The 22,604-nt window shown below is 33.9% G+C and overlaps 5 protein-coding genes across 6 annotated transcripts; 3 read left to right on the top strand and 2 right to left on the bottom strand.

Annotated features, from left to right (window-relative positions):
* Positions 1-617: 617 nt before the first annotated feature.
* Positions 618-3,990, top strand: LOC100792862 (uncharacterized). The gene is made up of 4 exons (XM_003538735.5): positions 618-1,109; positions 1,524-1,899; positions 2,508-2,713; positions 2,808-3,990. The coding sequence occupies exons 1-4, from the start codon at positions 1,035-1,037 to the stop codon at positions 3,771-3,773; spliced, it is 1,623 nt and encodes a 540-aa protein (XP_003538783.1). The 5' UTR covers positions 618-1,034; the 3' UTR covers positions 3,774-3,990.
* Positions 3,991-6,219: 2,229 nt separating this feature from the next.
* Positions 6,220-7,724, top strand: LOC102661842 (uncharacterized). The gene has a single exon (XM_006591471.3). It carries the CDS (start codon positions 6,675-6,677, stop codon positions 7,593-7,595), a length of 921 nt encoding a protein of 306 aa, XP_006591534.1. The 5' UTR covers positions 6,220-6,674; the 3' UTR covers positions 7,596-7,724.
* A 3,246-nt stretch (positions 7,725-10,970) lies between these two features.
* Positions 10,971-14,231, bottom strand: LOC102659708 (myb-like protein X). 2 transcript variants are annotated; one of them, XM_006590547.4, is made up of 2 exons: positions 14,031-14,231; positions 10,971-12,792 (listed from the first exon to the last, which is right to left on the bottom strand). In XM_006590547.4, the coding sequence occupies exon 2, from the start codon at positions 12,740-12,742 to the stop codon at positions 11,285-11,287; it is 1,458 nt and encodes a 485-aa protein (XP_006590610.1). In that variant the 5' UTR covers positions 12,743-12,792; positions 14,031-14,231; the 3' UTR covers positions 10,971-11,284. The 2 variants fall into 2 exon arrangements, with proteins under 2 accessions (XP_006590610.1, XP_006590611.1); XM_006590548.4 differs by having other exon boundaries at positions 10,971-12,784; positions 14,031-14,185.
* Positions 14,232-14,370: 139 nt separating this feature from the next.
* Positions 14,371-16,491, top strand: LOC100789340 (cysteine desulfurase, mitochondrial). The gene is made up of 2 exons (XM_006590549.4): positions 14,371-16,092; positions 16,222-16,491. Exon 1 carries the CDS (start codon positions 14,543-14,545, stop codon positions 15,914-15,916), a length of 1,374 nt encoding a protein of 457 aa, XP_006590612.1. The 5' UTR covers positions 14,371-14,542; the 3' UTR covers positions 15,917-16,092; positions 16,222-16,491.
* A 4,081-nt stretch (positions 16,492-20,572) lies between these two features.
* Positions 20,573-22,263, bottom strand: LOC100790919 (EPIDERMAL PATTERNING FACTOR-like protein 2). The gene is made up of 4 exons (XM_006590550.4): positions 21,605-22,263; positions 21,220-21,349; positions 21,095-21,129; positions 20,573-20,991 (listed from the first exon to the last, which is right to left on the bottom strand). The coding sequence occupies exons 1-4, from the start codon at positions 21,815-21,817 to the stop codon at positions 20,746-20,748; spliced, it is 624 nt and encodes a 207-aa protein (XP_006590613.1). The 5' UTR covers positions 21,818-22,263; the 3' UTR covers positions 20,573-20,745.
* Positions 22,264-22,604: the final 341 nt, after the last annotated feature.

The following is a 22,604-nucleotide window of genomic DNA, read 5'->3' on the forward strand; positions in this document are numbered from 1 at the left end:
TGTAAATATATTCAAAATATTTTTAAAAATCCATCTGAATTAGTTTCAATTAATAAAACCCTTATCACTTTCATCATTAAAGTTAATAATGTGTCGATTTTTACTTAAGTTAGGTCGATAAACTTATGTAATCAATAGTCAATAAAATTTGATTTTTTTTAATTTTAAAAAATATATTATATATTACATATATTAATAATAATAATTTAATGTAAATTAATGACTCAACAATTAAGATACTAAAATTCATAATCCAACCAAAAGTTTAACGAGTTTAATTAGTTTGATTTAAGTTTGGCTCAAACATAAAATTACTCCATTCAAATTGTTTATATTAATTGGAGTCCATTTAAATTTGTAGATGATCCACACGCTCTTGCACACCTAAAATGGTGTTTTTTTATGGATGTGAACTATTTCAGCCCTGTCCCTTGCTAATCCATTCGTGCCACATTTTTTATTTTATTTTGCCCATGATTATGATAGTTTTCACTTACTATAAACCAGAAAAAGTACAATAAAGCCGCAGCTGCCAGAGAGGGTGCGTCTGGTAAATTTTTAAATGTAGAATATCAAGATTTTGGGGGAAACCATTCTTCTGCCAACTGCAGAGACGCAGGCAGAGTGTGCATAATTCTAGGGTGATGTGTAAAATGCAAGGCCAAACCAGCATAATTTGCCATGTGACAATAACCGGCCCAATTTAATTTGATTGAATTATTACCTAATAAACTATACTTACTATCTATAAAATACAAGTGCAAATGGAATTTATGTGACTTTGCAGACCTCAACTCAACCCAACCTGAATGGTAAATAGAAAGAAACACAAGAACTGAGAGAGAGAGACGGAGTCAGAGTCAGAGGTTGAAGAAGACTCAGGGTTTTCATCTCCGAAGCAAATTTGCAGCTTTTAGGGTGTCCTTGCATTGTAGATTCTAGCTGTTACACGGACTTGTATCCCTCATTCCCTCACTGTGAGAAAGGTTTCAGGCAAAATAATCGTTTTCGTTATTATTTTTTAATTACAACCTATGGAAGACAAAAAGAAGGATCAGGAACGCGGTTTCGTTTGTAATCAAGAATCTCAGACAAATTATGAACCTCAGGTATGGAACTCTCGTTTTTCTGATTAATCTTTTGTGGCTTTACAAATTCAGTTTCTTGTCAGGCCTTTTTTTTCCCTTGTTCCCCTTTCTTTCTTTCTTTCTTTCTTTCTTTCTTTCTTGTCTTAGTTCTATGTTACTAACAGAGAAGCTAAAGATTGAATTTTTATTTTTATAAATTCACTTTTTTTTTCCTTTGATAAAAATAAAAATACATTATTATATGTATTTTTCTTCTAGCTTAGGTATCTTAAGGTTCTTATCTTTTTAATTGGAATCATATGTAAAGGAATAGCATGAACACCTCTGACAAGAAGAAGCATAAAAACATGTAAATATTGCAATTTCGGTTGTTTAAATACTCCTTTTGAGTTTATTTAGATGAATATGATGATTAACTGACAGAACAACCTACAGAATGGACAGCCAAATGTGTCTGTTGGTCCTATTGCCAAAATTAGTAGTCCTCCACCTTCACGTGACAACACGCCATACTCAAATCAACAACAACAGCCTCCAATTGTTCCATGGCCCTACACTCCTCAAAATGCCACAATGCACTTCCCCACCCAAGCATCACCACCTGGTGCCTTAAATCAATGGCCGCAGTTTGCTTATTCGCAGTTATTTGCACAGTCAGCATCACCCTTTTGGCAACCTCAACCGCCAGGAGCAAATGCCCCTAAATTCTTTCAGCCCTTCACTGATACTGGCTTTCGAGGAGGACCTTCCTCAACAATACAGACACCACTTCCCAATATGTGTTACAATTACACATTTCCTGGCTTTCCAAGTAAGTATGCAACTTTTACTCTTCAATTGTCATGCAATACTTTATAATGCTGTCATTTTATAGTTGAATTTGATAGCTGTTTTGCCAAATTGTTAAATACTGTGGGAGTAGGAGTGCTTTTCCCCGCATTTCTTTCTATTGTGACTAGAGTATATTTGAATTGAATGTATCTGTACTTGAGCATAGTGAATTTTACTGATACATCATCTTATATATTATAGTCACCTGGAAAGCACGAATATGACATAGAACACAGATATATGGCAAACTTAAGTTAAAGGACGTGACAACAGGGCTATAATATGACATACAAAATTAGTATAAAATTAGCGTGAGGCATCATAGACAACTAGACGTTATAAATACTATTACTTGTATAATTATTGCCGTAATCTCATTTGTTTAGGCATAAAAATTTAATAAATAAAAGCAAGAAAATTGTAATGTGCAAGTATTAAAGTGTTCAACATGGATACAAGTCCCAAACATGACCGATATTTTGATTTTTGAAGTGTATGTGCTTCCTTCGTTGTCAATGTCCGCTACAGGTTGGGTGCAGTAAACATATAATTTAAGCTATAACATAAAGTTTGATACCTTGTTTACAGATTCTTGGAATCCATCTTCTTACATGGCTCAGCTGTACCAAATGCAGCATCCTTATGTTTTCAGTTTTCCTGGTGCACCTAACTTTTCTTCAGCAACTCCTAAGGTGCCTGATTGCTTAGCTTCCGGAGAGCATTCTTCTCAAAAAGGAATTATGAGACCACCTTCAAAACTTTCTCAGAAGCATCAACAACTTTGGGAAGCTCAGGTGAATACTTCTCCTCGGCTCACACTCAAATTTTGATCATTACGATTTCTAGTGCCTTGAGTCTTGACTACAGATATCAAGTTTTTTTTTGCAGTCAGCGGAGAATGTTAAGCTGTGGAGTGTGATAAATAAATTGCAAGCTGAAGTTTCTGATCACAAGGATCGGCTGAAGAAGCTTGAAGAAGAAGTATCCTCATTCAAAAAGGAAGCAGAAGTGCTCACTAACAAAGTTATTGGGACAATCCCGATATTAACAGAGCAACCAACAAAGAGAGGGAGGGCTAAGCGGTCATTGGCCTTGGTGGATGCATCATATGAGTCTCATCTCCCAGCTGGTGGTAAAAAGCCTGCACTAAGTAACTCTCTGTATCAGAGTAAATCACCCTTTGGAGCTGTTAAATCATCCATTTTTGAAAAAGTTATCCTTAAAAAAGTGGAAAATAAAGAAATAACTACCCGTTCCAATACTAAAATGGTGCAGCATGAAAGCAATGTTAAAGATGTGAGCTGCAACACCCAGATTAATCATAGCAACCCAATTATGTCCGCATGTCAAGGCCAAGTTCATCAGGAATATCTAGGAATCCAAACATGTGGAATTGGAGTAAGTGTTAATTCTGGAAAGGATGAAGACTTGAAAGTAGTCAACTCTGAACCATCACAACCAGATAAAGTGTTGAATAATAGTAGCATGGTTGTTTCAGCTAAGTATGCTGGAAATACTGGTAATGGGAATTTTGGGTTGACTTCTGGCATACCTTCTCAAGACACTCCAAAGGATGTGCTAGATGTAGCTCGTGGAAGTTTCATCCAACAAGGAGGAAACATAACTCCTGGATGGAGTTTGAGTTTTGCAAATGAAGAGGATGCTTTAGAAGATGTGGAAGATGCTATGGAAGAATCAGCAAAAGATGAAAATGAAGTAATGGGGGATGACACTAGCCCCGCTGCTGTAGAAATTGGTGTAACAAAAGACCTAGGTGGTGGTTGGTTGCCCCATGATGATGCTATGGCAACTAGTCCAAAAGCCAAAGCTATGTCTCCCCTTAACGACTGGTAATAGTATTTTTACAAGAAATGTCTCGTACATCTAGTTCCCTAACAATAGATTTTTAGTATAATGGGATCACTTTGCTCATCAGGGATAATCTTCTAGCTAGGTGAAAGTCACCAACTTGTCCAGCATTTTTGCTATAGACTATAGAGCAGTATGTAGATTTTTGTTAATATTTGCCATATCATTCAGGAAATTCCATGCGGTTGGTCCTTTTGAGTCACTTGTGTATGCTATTTATTAAAAAAAACTTAAATATCCTCTTCAATTTAGTTTTTTTTTTCATTTTTGGCGTTGTAATTTTTTTTTCTGGTTTAGTCCCTGGAAAATTATGTTTTATTTTTTGTCTTTAAATTGTAATTTTAGTCCCTTATAATTTTAAATCTATAATTTTGGTCCCCTATAATTTTAAATATACAATTTTATTTTTTAGATTTTTAAATCAAAACATTTAGTTCTTCTATCTTTCGAAATAAACAATTTTAGTTATTCTTTCAATTGATCATCTAAAATTAAATTAAACATTGATGTTGATGTGATATATTGGTGCTGTTTTAATAGGAAAAAGATTGAATGATGAAAAAAATAAGAGGTGTTATTTTAATAGGAATTGAATAGATTATTCAAATGCAAGATAATAAATCACTAGCACACTTATTTTGTTTAGTATATTAATATTATTTTCTGTTTATCATTAGTTGAGAGTTATTAATTTTTTTAAAAAATTATCAAAATTTAAAAATATTTAATACATAATTTTTTAAATTTTATTTTATATCATTTTATTTAGAATGATTTACATATTTTTATTTTTATTTTACTGATTTATAATTAAGTTTCATAAATTAATATGTAAATCATTTACATAATTTTTTTAAATTAATTTTAATATAGATATTATTTGTGCTCTAATTATTTACATAAAATTAAAAAAAAATTATATATTAAATATTTTTAAATTTATAATTTTTGATAACTTAAAAAAATTAATAACTCTCGATTAATGATATAGAAAATAATGTTAATATAACTAGTTAAATAAAATAAGTATTTTTATTGTCTTTTCTTTATGAATAATTTTACATTAGAGTAAAAATAATTTTTATATTATAATTAAATTTAAAAAATTATGTAAATAATTTACATAATTTTTTAAATTTAATTATGAATTGATAAAATAAAAATAAAATGTAAACTATTCAAATAAAACATAAAATGATATAGAATAAAATTAAAAATATTTGTATATTAAATATATTTTAATTTATACATTTTGGTAATTTAAAAAAATAAATAATTTTTGACTAATAATAGATAGAAAATAATGTTAATATAATTCACTAAACAAAATAAATGTTTTAGCTATTTATTGTCTTTTTTGTGTATAAATGGTCACGAGTTTAATTTTTATTTTTTATTTTATTTAATTTTTTTTCATATAAGTCATATGTCTATGTTTATGTCACACTAAAGTTAATTTTTATTTTAGATATTCAACTTAATAAATTAAGGAATTAAAATTATTTATTTTAGAAACCAAAAAGTACATAGAAGTTACCAGTTATACACATAATCAAATTAATTATGATATTAATTTGTATAATAATTAATTTAGTAGCAATTAAAAATGGCGATTTGGTTCATCATTAATTCAAATTTAAATGAAAAAATTTCATTTCAAGAAATCGTGATTATTTGGAATGACTGAAAATATGTTTGATTTTTCATAAATATTATTGAGAATATTTATATATGTTTCTTGAAAATCAAATGTTTTCAATAAAATGTTTCCGTATATTTGAATTATTTAACACAATAAATAATATAATGCGATACACTTTGTGAAAACAAGATGAAAAAATTCCCAAAAAACATTAACGATATTTTCTGGAATGAATTTTTAAATAATAAACCAATCACGATTGATATTTTTAGCAAGACATTGATATCTCATGTTAACGTTTCACTAAATACCTTTACTAATATGGAAAAACATAATTTCCTATTCTAAAAGTTTTTAAATAAAATCTCAAAAGAAGAAACTAGATATTGATTCAAGATGTATATAAATATCTTATATTATTTTATATATTGTATTATTATGAGAATAGTTTTGCTATTAATGTCATTCTCAGAAACATATTTAAAGACCTTGTTTAATAAAAACAACTGTGTACATTTAGTGCATAACATCTGTGATCCGGACTTTATGGCAAGTATAGAATTGAAAATTTATGAGTTTTATAGTTGGATTTTATAAAGCAGTGAGGAGAGAATGGGGATCCCGGGTCTTCATCAAATTAATTAAGCCAACATGGAAATTACATTTCAATACCATCCATTTTATCAAGGATACACGAGCACATCCGAATTTTCCAATTAATCCAACTATAGAAATTAAATTGATTTATAATAAGGCCATTCTATACAAGAGGGAGGAGAATCATTCATCATTTAATAATAAAAAGCCACGAATGAACATTATATTATCATTTCTCTATTAGCAATCTTAAAAAGACAAATGTGGGGTTAATTCTGTCATGAAAACAGATTAGAGCTATTCAGAATTTACATAGCAAAATAGGAATGCAAATAAATAAAAGTATTAAAATGTCAATAGACGACTAACACGTGGGTGAGTGGCAACATGACTACGTTACAGCTCCATAGAGATAGAGACTTTCTAATGCAACTATTTTCCTCTAGATACGTTAACAAAAATACCCATTTTTATTTTTTCAAACAAACTCTGTGTCTATATCTTTACGCATTAGGCAACAACTTATTCGATCTCCAAGTCCCTCGAAACAGAACAGAGAGTGTGATGCTGATGACTAGGTAGTAGGTTATAAGTATAAGTATATGATTTCTTAGATTATGTTTTGATTTCCCCAAAGAACATAAAATATGGCCACGGGCACCGTTGACAACAAAGCGGCGAAATCGAAACCTCCAAGGCCGAAGCGAATATGTTTCTCATTCGCAGCGTACGCCGGCGACCTCCTTAATTGCCTCAAAGCCTCGAAGGTGGCAATCGACGAAGGACTCTCCGACGCAGAATTATCAAACATAGAATCCAAATTGAAATTCTCGTTCCCACCGGACTTACGCGCGATCCTCCAACAAGGCCTTCCCGTATCCCAGGGCTTCCCCAATTGGCGTTCTTCCTCAACACAGCAACTACAAATCCTCCTCAACCTTCCAGCCTCCTCGATTCTGCGTCGCGTCTCCAGTACGCGCTTCTGGCACCCTTCCTGGGGCCCAGAACCCTCCGACCCTACCCGAGTCATTGCCCGCTTATTACATGATGCGCCGCCGCTCGTTCCGATTTACCGCCATTGTTACATTCCCTCCTCCCCCGGCGCCGCCGGGAACCCTGTTTTTCATGTCGACAACGACGGTGATGTTCGCTTGCTCAGCTTTGACGTGGCGGGATTTTTTCGGGAGTTTCTGGCGCCGGGGACGGAGGAGCCGGTGTGGGCGGCGACGGCGGCGAGGAGGGTGAGGTTCTGGTCGGAGGTGGCGGACGCGCAGGGGGGGGAGCTAGGCGGGTGTCTGGAGAGGGTGGTGTGGAAATTACGTGAGGGAGGGTGGACGGAGGAGGAGATACGCGAGATGATGACGGTAGAAGAGAAGAAGAAGAATAAATTGAAATTGAAGGACAAAGAGGCGTTGGAGTGGCACGTGAGAGCGTTGTCCTTGGTTTTGCTGCGTGGGGGCTGGAGCAGGGAGGATGTGGTGTACTCGCTCGGTCTTGTTGCTGATCAAGGAAAATCGTGGTTGGAATTCCATCAGGATCAACACAATCTCAATATCAACGGTTTCTAACCAATGTCTCTTTTGTCTCTACCTTTCCCCATCCTCTACTATTAGTCAACAACCTATCGCATTTTTTCTTTCTTTATTTTTTAAATTTAGTAATTTAGAGATATCGAATACATACAGGATTTTTGTAAACAAATTTTTAAGGGCGATGGAACATAGTTTAATTTCTCAGTTTCTGTGGATTCATTTGCACCTAAAAATAACTTGATTTTTTTTATTAATGAAGGAACTAACTAATCCCTCGTTTTCCGCCATCAGAAAGGAACCGAACCATGCGAATTTGCATGAAACGTGACAATTGAATTGACTCGCCCTATACGGTAGATGTGCTTCTGTTTCAAGCTTCCTTCCTGGACCACAATTAGGCCATACATAATATCTGTTTTATTTTTTATTTTTTGTGAAGGCCAAAACGTTACGCAATTCTTAATTCTGGTGGTTTAATTTTTATTCTTTAGTTGGGTGGTCACGAGATTTTGACTTCATAAAATGAAGAATATATATATATATATATATAAGAGATTGTTTGTCACGGGTGTAGAGAAAGGGTTGTTTCTAGAAATGACTTGGGTGATTGCAGTGACCCGAAGCAGGGCCAAAATAAATTGTCCGTGTTTTAATGCAAGTGGCAACCCTTTTGGAGTTGCTAGTCTACACATTTTTTATCCTCAGAATAATTTCAGCACGGCTCAATAGCCCTTCTTCATACGCAGTGCAAATTCTACTTATTTCGCTCAGTTTTCTTGTTTGTCGCTTTCGATTTTGGTTTAATCACAAGATGATAGATAGCACTTAAATAACAATTATCAGCAGTTATTGATCAGGTATTTTCTATAAATACGAAAATATGTATTCACAAAGAATACTGTAACAACGTACTTGTCTTATTAAACCTACAATCGTTCGAAAAGCATGCTTTTTCTTAGTGATTAGAATTTAATAAAGTGTATTCCATTCATTTGTTTAATATTGCAACTTTATTTCATTATGTTAAAAATTCTTTATCAAATTTCAGCGTGTTTGTTTTGTAAGGCAACAAATAAATTTTGTTGCTCATAGATTAACTAGAAGAATGAATTCTTATGCTCTTATGTTGGTTCTTATCACTTTAGTGATTTACCATCTTGTATTGCTAATCAAGTCCTAAAGAAAATAATATTAGCCAATTTCTTTTTTTTTAAAAAAAAAAATAGGCGTACATAATGTCAAAGATAGTTTATAATTTATATATTTTCTCCCGTAACTTAATCAGACGTTTTTTTAGGACAAAATTGTATTTAAAGTTAATGTATATTAAGAAATATTTAATACCTCGTCAATAATGTTAAATGTATTTGACTTACATGTAATTATTTAATACCTCGTTAATAATGTGATTTTAAAGTTATCAGGTGTAATTAAGTGTGATTTTCAACCGTATACCGAACTTGATGTGATTTTTAAAGTCATTAGATGTAATTAATCTTTGGATTGCATATTCTTCTTCTCATAAAAAAGACACTTCTATACTATATTTAATTAGTAATTTTATTTATTTTGAAATAATTATTTCTCTATATATAAACATGTATGACTATTTGCTTTTCATGTCTTCACTTTCTCCATTCTTTCTCACATTTATTTTCATTTGTGTTTATTTGATTTGTTAAAATTAAGTTACTGAACATAATAAGCATAATAAGCATAGTAACACAAGTTACGTGATAATTTTTATCCTTTTTGATAAATAATAGACAACATAAATAAAACAATATAAAATTTATTAAAATACATAATATTAATTATTTTAATATAATTTATATTAAATTTAATATATTTATCGAAATAAATAAAAAGAGAGAGATAGATTAGAATAAAAAAGAATTAGTGTTCTCTTTTTAAAATGATTAAGTAATATATCTTTTTAACACTTTGTATCCCAGACAAAAATTGTCTCACAATTTTTTAAGTAATAAAAATTAAAAAATTTACCCTCTACTCTTCTGTTTGTTTTGTGTGGTCTTATTTGTCGAATACCATATTTGACTATTCTCATCTCATACAATGATTGACTTTACTCTTCTAACGTGCAAATGATATATATTTTTATGCTTTTAATATCAATATTTTAATAAGCTATAATTAAACATCATAGATCAATTTTTATCTTTAACTTTTTAAAAAAAAACATTTATTGGGTATATGATATATCTTCTCATGCTTTTAATGTCAATTTAATACTTTAACTTATCCTTTTCAATTAATCATTTTATAAATTCTTAGTTCTATCTTGAATATATTTTTTTTAAAGAAGTTATAAAAAATTAACAATCTAAATCATTTATCATAAATATAATATATAAATTATATGTTAAAAAATGTTTACTTATTACATATTTTAATTAAAGTATAATTTATACATTTAAAAATATTTATTTGTTATAAATTTTAGTAGTATAAATAAACATTAATTTTTTGCAATGCATACTAAAATACTAGCTGAGAAACAAAATAATCAGATTTTGAATATCTAAACATCATTTGTTTTGAAAAAAAAAAAGATATGCTAAAATATCAATAATCATGGAAAGAAAATAGCATGAGTAATTTAAATCTTACAACAATTTATTTTCTTTATATAGTAAATATTGGATATGTTTTTATTTCTAGGATATTAAATATATTTAATTTTTATTTAATAGTAATATATGTAAAATGATAGGTGAAGTTTATATTGCATTACACTATTTACTATACAAAAGAAGGGAGTTTCTTTTTTATATTTTTGGTTGGCGTGGTGGCTCAAGGCTCACTTGACCCAATTTTTGCACCAATCTTTCATTTGACAGTTAAGCGAATGCAAGGAATATCAACTTGTAGATTAAAATGCTTGAGGAATTGTACTGTACTGTATGCATGTCACGTTTTGCACACACACGGTAGGAGCTTCATTTTCTTCTTTCCCTTACACGCTCCCATGATTTTTTTTTCTCTTTTCCTTTTCACTCTTTGCTGAGTTTGGTCTCTCCCAACCTCTCTTAATCGCCCTCTGTTGGACCCGTCGTCAGATGCTGAACCAGAATATGCCATTTCAGGCCAGTGTGTCGGATGACACAATTTGAATCCCTTTTCGTTGTTCACCCTTAAAATCTTTGTAAGATGCAATCATGAGAAAAAACTCAATGGGTTTGTTAATTGAATGCTTTAAACAAACAACACAAATCTATCATAATAAACTAATAATGATAAGAGTTGTCAAATGAATTATACGTAAAATAATTCATCTATCAAAATTTCTCATATCACTGTCGATATATAAGATTGACTAAGTGGTTGAAAGAAAAAGAGAAATATCATAGAGTTTAAATTGCCTGCTAACATTCTAACAAAATTATCAACTAATGTCAATAAAAAAAAAATATCATATATGATGTAATTATCGGATAATCTTGGTCTAGCAAGTTGTAAGAAGCCAAAAAACGCTACACTTCTGCAAGAGTAAACAAAACTTTGATACATAGTGGTAACTTGAAGAAGCAGGGTACAACTGATTTATTTGAATTATCAGTATCACTCCGTGGCAACAACACCATTGTGAATGATTGTTGTATTTGTTCTTGACCAAGATCCTAAAACTATTTCAAATCCAAATGATTTGTAGAATTAAAACCTGTCTTGATAATTCCATTTAGGATTGTTATGACCATCTATAATCAATGTGCGGATTCTTCTTTCTTTATTGATGATTCAACCGGTTCATTTTGAGCTCTATCTTCATTTTTACTTGTATCAATGTTCTCATTCTCAACCTGCCCGGCGTCACCATTATTCCTCGAGGATGCATCTTTTCCTTCAACAATAGAAGAATCAGAAGCACTGCCTGACCCATCATGACTATTGCCATTAGCATTTGCTTTGCCATTATATTCTCCATTAGTCACGTTTCTCTCATGAGCTCCTGATGAATTTGTTAAGATGGAATCAACTTGTTCCACTGCAGCATCTGACTTAAGATCCTTCATTGTCAACGTTGAATTGTGCAAAATGGAGTCCTCTACCTTGGAGTTTTCAGGTGTTTCAAGTTGTTTTTCAGTTGTATCTGTACCATTCTGTGAGTGAAGAGCTTCTACATCATCACTAGAGGGCTTATTAGGCTCTCGCTCCTGCTTATCTGACTCGGCAATAGAACTCTTTTGTGAATCATTCTTTTTCTCAGCTTGATTCTCACTACCATTTCCTTGGTTGGTTATATTTGTGACAACAGAATTAGTCACTTGTGTAGCTTTTCGTTGTGTTACATTTAAGACCCTCTCATTCTCATGAACATGAGCCACTTCGGTACCATTTGTTTGAGACTCCAACTCAAATTCATTGTTTTCTCTCTTGTCAGATTGTTTTGTCTTGTTCAAACCTTCACTGGAGGCATAATATTCCTCTTTTGCCTCCTCATTGTTCCTTTCGCTGTTTTGATCCCGAACTCGATCTTCAGGTGAATCCACTTCCTGAATATGGTCATTCTCTTCTCTCTCATTGTCTGTTGCATTGCTCTCCTCTTCATCTTCTTGCTTGTGATCTTCCTCCATACGTTCCCTTGCTTCAGTTCTGTTTTGGTTTATCTCTTCATCCTCCTCTTTATCTGTCTCTTCTTTTTTTGTCTCGTTTTTTTCCTCACTAATCCCTCTACTTTGATTGTCCTCCTCCACCTTATTTTTGTTGTCTTCATTCTCCTTTATCACACTATCACTCTCCTTGTTTGCCTTATGCTCATTCTCTTCAGTGTCTTGATCTACTGGATCCTTTCTCTGCTCAGATTTCTCTTCATTGTTATTCTGCTCATTCTTTTGTGTCTGGATCTCATTTTCCACACGATTAACGTCATCTGTCTTCTTTTGCTTTTCATGGTTGTTTTCTTCTTCATCCTTTTCCTCCTTGTCCCTTGCATGTAAGATAGAAGAAGATTGCTCCACATTAGGATCGGGGTCTTTCCTCCCTAACTTCACAACCTCACTGTCAGCATTTGTCCCTTCACCATAGGATCTTTTTTTCTCACGAGAATGCTGAACTAGATAAGCCATCCAGATACAAACGCCAAGAAGAACACATATTTGAAGAGCATGTTTCACCTTGAAGTCTTTGCATCTCGAATTCCTCTGCTGAGATGACCTGAACATGTCGAATGTTCCTTATTGAGCCTCAAAATTTTACCTTTTTCCCTAGACACCTGCCCAAAACGTTAGCGGCTATTCAACGAGACTTACTTTTAGTTAACTAGTTATTAGACACAAAGAAAAACAATTAAAAAAATTCTCCAGCAAATTTCGTCAAGCAACTGCTAATTCAAGATTCAAATATTTTTCTGACTCATTCAAAGAAAAAGAACTTAAGAGAACAAATATTTTTAACAGCAGTACTGATGTTATCCACGGTCCACGGATCATACTTTACAAAAAATCTAGACCACAATTGTTAAGTGTGAACTACTCATCATGAAATTTTGCTATATCTATCAATTTTATAAACTAGTAATTCAAATTATCAGCAGGCAACAATGGAAAGAGCACCATTTTTATATTCTGAAGCCAATACAGTTGGAGATAATAACATTACAACAAGCATGTATGATCAAGAATAAAGAATTGCTGAGGCCTGAGGGTGCATGCTGAAATGAAAGGTACTTGCATATTCACGCAGATGACTTGTTCACGAGAAATAAAAAGGTAACAAATTGCAATTACATTGAAATTTAAAAAAAAAAAAAAAAGATGTTCTGTAACCAAACTGCGATATTAAATTGAAATTTAAACAGGAGCGTTCTTCATATTAACTAACCTTTCATTTTGCTCTAAACTTGAATTAAACTAATTACAATGTGTTTAATTTTCAGATTTTTTTACCCCGAATCATCTCGTCAATAAAAAAAAAAACTTTTAAACTTTAGTGTATAGACCTTGCATCTATCTGTTTCTCTCTCTATATAGTCTATATTAGTATATTCACAAGTTTTTGAAATTAATTTATATTTTTCTTTATTTCAGTCTACAAAAATAGAAAAAAAAAAGAATTTGTTTATGTTTTAAACAGATCATTTTTATCAAATAGTTTCATTTCTATGTATTGTCTGTCTAAAAAAAATTAGAAATTATTATTGTAATTTTAAGTTAATTATTATAAAAATTAATAAACTTATCGTATTTTATAATTTATGATTAAACAGGAATATAAAATGTCTTTACACTAATAGCGAATGCATCATGAACTATTAAATCATATAAGAATTAAAAATAAACAAGTAAACTAAACTTAAAAACATTATAATTTTTAACTAAAGGCATTTAATTTCTTTAAAAAATATGATGTTAATTTTTACAGTTATTATTAATTTGCACATATACGTCAAAGATAAATTATATTACAAGTTAATAATAAAAATTTTGGTGTATATAGTAAGAAAGCACATACCAAGAAGAAACTGGGTTATGGAGCTGGTATTTCTGGGACTTGAACGATTTAGGATGTGATAGCGCCCTCGCTTCGTACCAACTAACCAGAAGTTAGATGTAGAGAACAACTTTTTATGCCAAAACTACAAATGGCAATGGCATCTGAGAGACATATTTATAGTACGCTACTAGTGCACAGATTATAGAGACACAAACTGCTGGTTCATCTTTATCATTTCACAATTACTTAGAAATAAGTCAAGTGGAGAAAAGGTAAAACGACGCCGTCGAATAAAAGAGTTAGGTTAGGTCCGCGATCGTATAATAGATAAGTTAAGTCGGTTACACTCAACTAATTCTCCACCGTCAGATTCTCCAAGAAGTTGGAAAGGAAAACTCTCTTTATCTTCAAAACCCCCCAAATCAATTCCGAATAAAAATTAGGTTTTTCTCTTCGTCTTTCATTTTCTTATTCTTCACCAAACCGATAAGCAGGTGAGACTAATCCATCATCCAAACCTTTCCGATCCAATGACCTCTAAACTAATTGCTTCCAATCTCCGTCACCAAATCACAAAATCAGCTCAAAACCTTCGCCGCCAGCTTCTTTCCACGGCGGCGGCGGTGGCGGTGCCTGAACACGATGGGAACAACTCCAACTCGTCGGGAATGACGATGAAGGGCGTTCGAATCTCCGGAAGACCCCTTTACCTGGACGTGCAGGCAACATCTCCGGTGGACCCGCGCGTGCTCGACGCGATGCTCCCTTTCTACCTCTCTCGCTACGGAAACCCTCACTCCCGCACCCACTTCTACGGCTGGGAATCCGACGAGGCCGTGGAACACGCGCGCGCTCAGGTAGCGTCCCTCATCGGCGCGTCCCCCAAGGAGATAGTCTTCACCTCCGGCGCCACCGAGTCCAATAACATCTCCGTCAAGGGCGTCATGCATTTCTACAAGGACAAGAAGCGCCACGTCATAACCACGCAAACGGAGCACAAGTGCGTCCTCGATTCCTGCCGCCACCTCCAGCAGGAGGGTTTCGATGTCACTTATCTTCCCGTTGAGTCCGACGGGTTGATTGATTTGGATGAGCTTCGGGCTTCGATTAGGCCTGACACCGGGCTCGTTTCGGTTATGGCGGTGAACAATGAAATTGGAGTGGTTCAGCCCATGGAGGAAATTGGGAGGATTTGCAAGGAGTTTAATGTGCCTTTCCACACTGATGCAGCTCAGGCTTTGGGGAAGATTCCCATTGATGTGGAGAGGTGGAATGTGAGTTTGATGTCGTTGAGTGGCCATAAGATTTATGGGCCGAAGGGGGTTGGGGCTTTGTATATGCGTCGGAGGCCCAGGATTAGGGTTGAGCCTCAGATGAATGGTGGTGGGCAGGAGAGGGGGATTAGGAGTGGGACTGTTCCAACTCCTTTGGTTGTTGGGATGGGTGCGGCGTGTGAGGTGGCGAAGGACGAGATGGAGTATGATGAAAAGAGGATTTCTGCTTTGCAGCAGAGACTGCTTAATGGGATTAGAGAGAAGCTTGATGGGGTGGTAGTGAATGGGAGCTTGGAGAGGCGCTATGTGGGGAATTTGAATTTGTCGTTTGCTTACGTTGAAGGGGAGAGTCTGCTTATGGGGTTGAAGGAGGTGGCTGTGTCCAGTGGCAGTGCCTGCACTAGTGCTAGTTTGGAGCCTTCTTATGTGTTGAGGGCGTTGGGAGTTGAAGAGGACATGGCTCACACTTCTATTAGGTTTGGAATTGGTAGGTTCACTACCGAGGCTGAGATTGATAGGGCGGTTGAACTCACTGTTCAACAGGTGGAGAAGTTGAGGGAAATGAGTCCGCTTTATGAAATGGTCAAGGAAGGTATCAACATCAAGGACATTCAATGGGCACAGCACTGATTATTATCAAGCTCTCAGATTGCAATGCAAGTGATGGGGAAGCAATTGTGATTGAACTCCAGACGTAGCTGCCACTCTTGCAATTGCGGTTTCTTAGAACTTGCTGATTATTTAGTAATTTGTATGTTGAGGTTACATTACAATTAAAAATTTACCCTGGCAGAGCTATTTATTAGGTATACACCGTTTGTTTCAATGATTGTTAGTTGTGCTTGTCAGCGATGTTTATGAAGAAGAAAGACATGCATTGGCAGTTTGGTACTGTATGGACTAACAAATGTTGGTGTGTTTTATTATGGTTTCAGCTGAATCTCTCCCACACTTCTTCCTATTTTTCCCCTTCCTGTGCTGAAGGAATGGCGGTTTTAAGTTTTGCTCTATCTCTGTTCTTGATCAGGGAGAGGGGGATCTGGCGCAGGTACCATGTTTTTGTTTTGCTTTTTTGGTTTTTTGTGCTATGCTATTGAACTCGTTCCGCTTTGAGGCACAGGCTTCTTTCACGATGTCTAGCTTTGCACTGGAAATTGCGACTAGTTACTGAACATATAGAAAGGAATAAACCTTATTCTCTGTAACTTGGGTATATTATTCTCTAAACTTATCTTGCCAATTTTCTTTCCTTTCCCTCTTTTCTCTATCAAAGAGATTATAATTTTACTTTAATATCATCGTGTTGCAATTCTATCATTCAGATAAAATATTTACGTTCAATTTTCTGTACCGTGCGCGCTAGGTAAGGTGTGATTTCGTTATTATTAATTTATTATCATTCCAAAAAATACTTGATCGAAAGCAACATAATAACTATTTTGGTGGAATAGTGTTTAGGCTATGTTTGATTTGGCGTTAATCACGTTCAACGCTAAAACTCCCTCACGCAAATCACATTCAAGGTGTTTTGGAATGAGTGATTCAAATAAAACAAACACACTTAGGATCTAATTGCAAGTTAATGAGACTTGAGTCCCACATTACAAGTGTAAGATTCTAATATGGGGTTTATAAGACTTTGGGCTATAGACTACAGCAACTTGCTTTTGGTGGTTCTTGCAAGATTTCTATCGATTGGTATTAGAATCTTTCACCATATTTCTTAGGTACAAATGAGTGATGACATCGACATTCAAGTATGTGCTTGGGACTAGTCAAAGGACTAGTGATCCACGTGGGCACGACTTGAGTATTGAAAGTATGAGATTATAATATTAGATTTAAAAGGTTTTGGAGAATGCTAAATGCTGTCTAATTAAGGATTTTTTTTATTATTATCAAGTGTTATAGAGGTTTTGAATTTGAGTGGTGTTGTGTTAAACATTTGGAAAGAGGTTTGCTGTCTTTAGTGGTCCTATTTAGCTTAAACAAAATTGTCTGAAGGATATCTATGATTTATATCAAAATAAATTCTTCCATGATATCTAATTGCAATTTAATATTCAATAAAAAAAATATTTATTGAAATAAGCTGAGCGTACATAGAAATTGTCTTTTGCTTTTGTTCATGTCCGTGATATCTAGCTTTGAATTGGTTTATCTTCTATTGGGCCAGAACTTCTATTGGGCAATTGAACCCAAGTTTATTTGCGCATTTAAAGAACAAAAGTATACAAAATTCTTTCTTTGCGGAAGTAGATGTATATTGGGCCTTACGACCATAGCAGCTTCCGTTGTTTTTTTGTTTCTTGCACTGTGAATCAATCCCTCTCTTTCGTTTGATTGTTTCTCTGGTTACCAATATGGGATTTTGATGGGTAATTCTTTTGCGTTCACCTTAATTGCGACGTCAAGTTATTAAAAAATATTATCTGGTAAAAAAAGAGAATAAGTTGGAATAGCAAAAGAGCTGGAAATATGTGGAGACAGTGGTTAACGTACATGGTGACAGTTGAATAAAAGTAGCCCCCCCAGCCGGTCATGTCATTCTTGAAAATGCATTTAGGTTAATGCCAAAAACGATGGTGGTGAAAATATAAATATGCTGACAAAGGCGTTATAGAATAGAATAATATCATCACTTGCTGGGCCATCAGTATCAGATGGGAACTAAAGTATGACTGAGTGGTGTGTAGTTCATTTTGTCCACACCACAGGGATGGGGCAACTTCATAACTGTGTTGATGATATTTACCGCACAAAAAACTTGAGAGAGAAAAGCTGTGTATGGAATCACGTTCACAATTCCTTTTCTCCCGGTGGTCCCGAACCTACCTAGCTTTTCGCTTGTCTCTGTCTTGAGCTTTGCACCAACATTCTCTTTTATCTTTTCATACCATGTGTTCATGGTGGAGCTCCTTGCTCCCCTCACGTGACTATGCTGCCACCCTCTCTACTCCTATCATATGTTCTTCTTCCCTTTGCTCTTTCGCTTCATCTAAATTATTGACCTCAAAAATCATGGTAATCCCTCCAAGTGTCCGAGTAAAAAAAATAACAGAAAAAGGTTGTTTCGATCTGCATTAACTTTTAACGTCTTTCTCTAGTCATTTTCCTCCGTCTCACAGCATTTTATAACGCTTCTCTCTTTTGGTTACCACTTTACAATGAAAAACTTGTCCAAAATCCGAATTACATTACATGTAGCAGTTCAAGTATTTAAACATAAAAAAATTAGCATATTTATGCGAGTATCTTTTTGGTACCAAAGTTTGGCAATCAACCACTGAATGAGAGATGGTACACGTGATGGCTAGTAATACACAGAAACTAAATAAAACTATAAAAGTTAATACCATTTCCCTTCTTACTATTGCTACGGATAAAATTCATACTAAAAATAATTTCCGCTAATAAAATTAGCTTCTTTCAATGTTGTGTTTCAAACACAGACCCATTTATGGTTATACTCTGCATAACTTTGGAAAATTGCGTAACCATTTAAATTTACAGCAGATAAAAAATGCTGGGTCTTCGTTTTCAACAACTTATGCTCATGGAATAGAAACTATGCACATTGAGGTTCTAATTTGCTTCACGACAAATGGGTTTTCAAAAGGGTACTACTGTTGCAGCTTATTTTTATGCAAAGGCGCTGTCGCGCAAATCCATCAATCATGAATTCAATCCACAGTATGGAAACCATTATTGTAGTGGATATTCAGTAGTTGCGTTGCATTCATAATATATCAAAGTGGTAACCAAAGTGCGACTATAAACATGTTACACATCACAGGTTAATTTTCAGTAGTCATAGATATATTCAGCAAAATTAGATTTTTCTGACTGGTATTTACTACTATTTAGACTCCAATGTCTAGCGTCTACAAAACCAACTCAGATATGATTAGATGACAGACTAAGTGGAGTTTTAGTATTTATTTTTAAGTCTTATTTTATTTATTTGTTTATTTTTGTTTTAGTTCATTCAAGTGAATAAAACTCAACCCTTATATCAGAAACTGCTTGATTTCATTTGTATGGTTTTGTTCTAAAAATTGTATAGATTGATCACTCCAATTTAGGGGCACGGGACACACCATATGAAAAATCTACTTGAAAGCAACTTAATACTCGCTTAGGACAAATAGTCCGCAATCAATCTATGTTCACGATTTGGACGGATATTATAAAATAAAATAAAAAAATTAAGAGTACAATGAGACTATGAGAGGTTTACTTGTCAATTTATTTTTGTTGCTTTCTCTGAATTCATGTAGCAGGGTTTAGCTCCGGCTTGAGAGTACTACAGGACGTCTCAATAAAAACAACAAAAAAGTAAAGATCAGATCTAACTGCATGGTATCAATGTATTGGATTTTAAAAAAATAAAAGTTTTATTGTCTTCTTTAACCTCATTACTGGATTATCCTCGAGGAAAACAATGGGGATCATGTTTGGTGAAATCCCTTTTAAAATTGTGACCAATTTTTTCTTTTTTCTCTATTACATTGGATACAAATTAGTTACAATTTACAAGTCAATTACATCAATTAGAAAGTTAAGTTACTCTCATTGTCTTTATAGACTCCATTATACTCTTGTAAAATCACCTTTCTCATTTGTATAATTCTAATAATGTTTTTTCATGTCTTCTTAAGAAGTTTTTCAATATAGTCAATCCATGTTAATATTTGGATTTAAATACATTTTTGTCTCTAAAAAAATATGTTTTAATCCTTATAAAATGTGATTGTTTTATTTTTTGTTCTTAAAGTGTTTTATATAATATTTTTTTACTATTTAAAGTATTTTTAAAAAAATATTATCTAAAATATTTTAAGGATGAAAAATAAAATAAATATATTTGACAAGGACTAAACAAAAAAAATTGAAGGAAAAAAAATGCTAAATTATGTATCAAAAATATATTTAAGTCTAATATTTATAGGTATTCCAATTCCAAGCATATATCTTACAAAGAAAAAAAAATAAAAAACAGAAATTGTCAGTCCAATCTCTACGTCCATTTTTTTTATTTTACTAGCACCCCAAAATATTTAAAATGATGAACAGAAGAAAGCAGCCATGCTGCTTTACGCAAGTGGAGATTTTAATGACAAAAAAGGTAGTTTTCATTTTAAGTTTTTAAACTTGCAGAATCTACTTAGAGAAGCAGAAGCACTGAATCAACTAGCAAACTGCAAGTTATGTGTTGGACAATGATTAGCAGCCGCAAATGATACAATTAAACATTGCCAGGAAAGAAATGGGGTGACTATGTAATTATAGCACAGTAAACGCTTTTCCTCAGACAGAGAACATTGAGAGGTAAGAACCAAAGTGAATAATAATTAAAAAAAAAATTACATTACTTAGAAATGTATATTCATTTACAAAATTGGTAAATTAGTTTCTATGCTTGATTATCTAACCACTAAATTGTGGAACACTTGGAATCAGGGGTTGAAAATCCGGTTCCCACATTTGCACTTCCAACTCATAGGCTTGTAGTTGGAGCTACCTTCTCCCATTGTAAAAACAATAGTAGACACAGTTGAAGAGTTGATCTTCCCGTTCTGCGCTTGAGGATTTGTAGGTACCTGAATGGCCTCACAGTGTCCACAAGACCTGCACCTTCTCTCACATCTTGGTGGCCTTGACCCTATTTGTGCCCTCACCATTGCCTTATCATCATGTACTGCCTATACAAATCACCATAACACCAAACAAAGTTAAAAGTTTCTAATCATTCATGCTAATTAGCAGAAACAAGAGAACTTTTTAAAGGTAAGTTTAGTTGTATACCTGATAAAAACCATTCTGTTTGGGAGTCTTTCTACCTGTTAGCACAAAAGAGAAGACAATGTTAAATTAGATGGAGATGGTATTGGTGTCTATTTGGAAGCTTTGAAAATCTCTAATGTATGTACCTTCAGTAACAAGTCCCTTCTGGGTCCAACTTGAAATGATCAGAAAGCAAAGAGAAATGCTAAGAAAACTGAGTCTTTGGCCACAAACAACATGGTGATGATCACGCCCCATTTCAGAGAGAATTAAACTCTGCCGTAAGGAAGGAGAAAAAGTGAAAGTAGATGGAGCAGTTATTAGTTAAGAGAGGTTTTCAAGCTGAAAAGACGGATAATATAATAGGATGAAGCAAAGAGCAGAAAGTGGATGACACCGTAGTAGAAGGAAGGAATTGAATAAATATATTGCTAAAAAGACCTTTTCATGTTGAAGTGATGGAACATAGAAGGACAAATGAGAAAAAATGCAGAGGGGCAAGAAAAGGAGGAACCCCGAAAAGGGAAATACCTCTCCTTCGGTCGACGAGCCTCTGTCAAGAAACAAGAAACCAAAGATTATATAATAATTGCTGCAATGCAAGGGAGAAGCATTGGCATTAGAATTTACAACCTGAGAAGTGAGAACCACAAATAGGTGATAAATAAGACAAGTAGAACATTGAAACAGCAAAAAGCCACCAATTTCACCAGATGTGAGGGGAAATCTCCCACTAAAGGACATGCATTTACAGCTGTAGATTTTTGGTTTTTCCCTTTAATTTACACATGTATACATTGTTCTTTTTCATTCCTCACTAATGAGGTGTCAGCAGAGTAGTCCCACTATATAACGCTAGTACGCTACATTCCCCTCTATCTTTCTCTTTCTGTCTGAGTGTGGGAAAGAGAAAGAACACCATCTCTGGCCTCAACATTATGGTATTTATCTTTTCACTCTATGATTATGCAATCACATGAGGTCCTGGCAATCATTCTTCTTTTTCTTTTTTCTTTTTTTCTGGTTGGAGTTAGGAAAATCAGATGGAATGGTTCAGAACATGCATTCCTTCTGCTGTGCTGTGTATCATTCATAGTCACACTGCTATGCTAGCGACTAAATAACGAGCCTCTGCTGCATACCAATGCTTACTTAACATCTTTCCCACGCTCGCTTGTCTTGTCGTCTTGTCCATTTTTTGTGCAATAATTGAAACTCGAAACCACTTTAAATCTCGTTTAAGACGCCATAATCCGAACTTTGTGTACGTTTAACCACATTTGCAGTCAATAATTGTGGCAGGGAAAAAAGAAAGTAAAAACCTTGGAATAAGAGATAACTTGGACTCTGCCCATAGGCTTTGCTAAATTATCTATTGTATATTGTAAGCTCATTGACCTTCACACTGCACATAGTAATTTATTATTCAATAAATTATTTTTCACAAGCAAATTAATGACTTTTTTTATTTTATCAAATTAGGTACTTTCGTAAAACTATATACTAAACCGGGTGTTTAGAACTGAGAACG

Source organism: Glycine max, chromosome 11 (genome assembly GCF_000004515.6).
Source record: "Glycine max cultivar Williams 82 chromosome 11, Glycine_max_v4.0, whole genome shotgun sequence".
Classification (NCBI taxonomy): Eukaryota; Viridiplantae; Streptophyta; class Magnoliopsida; order Fabales; family Fabaceae; genus Glycine; species Glycine max.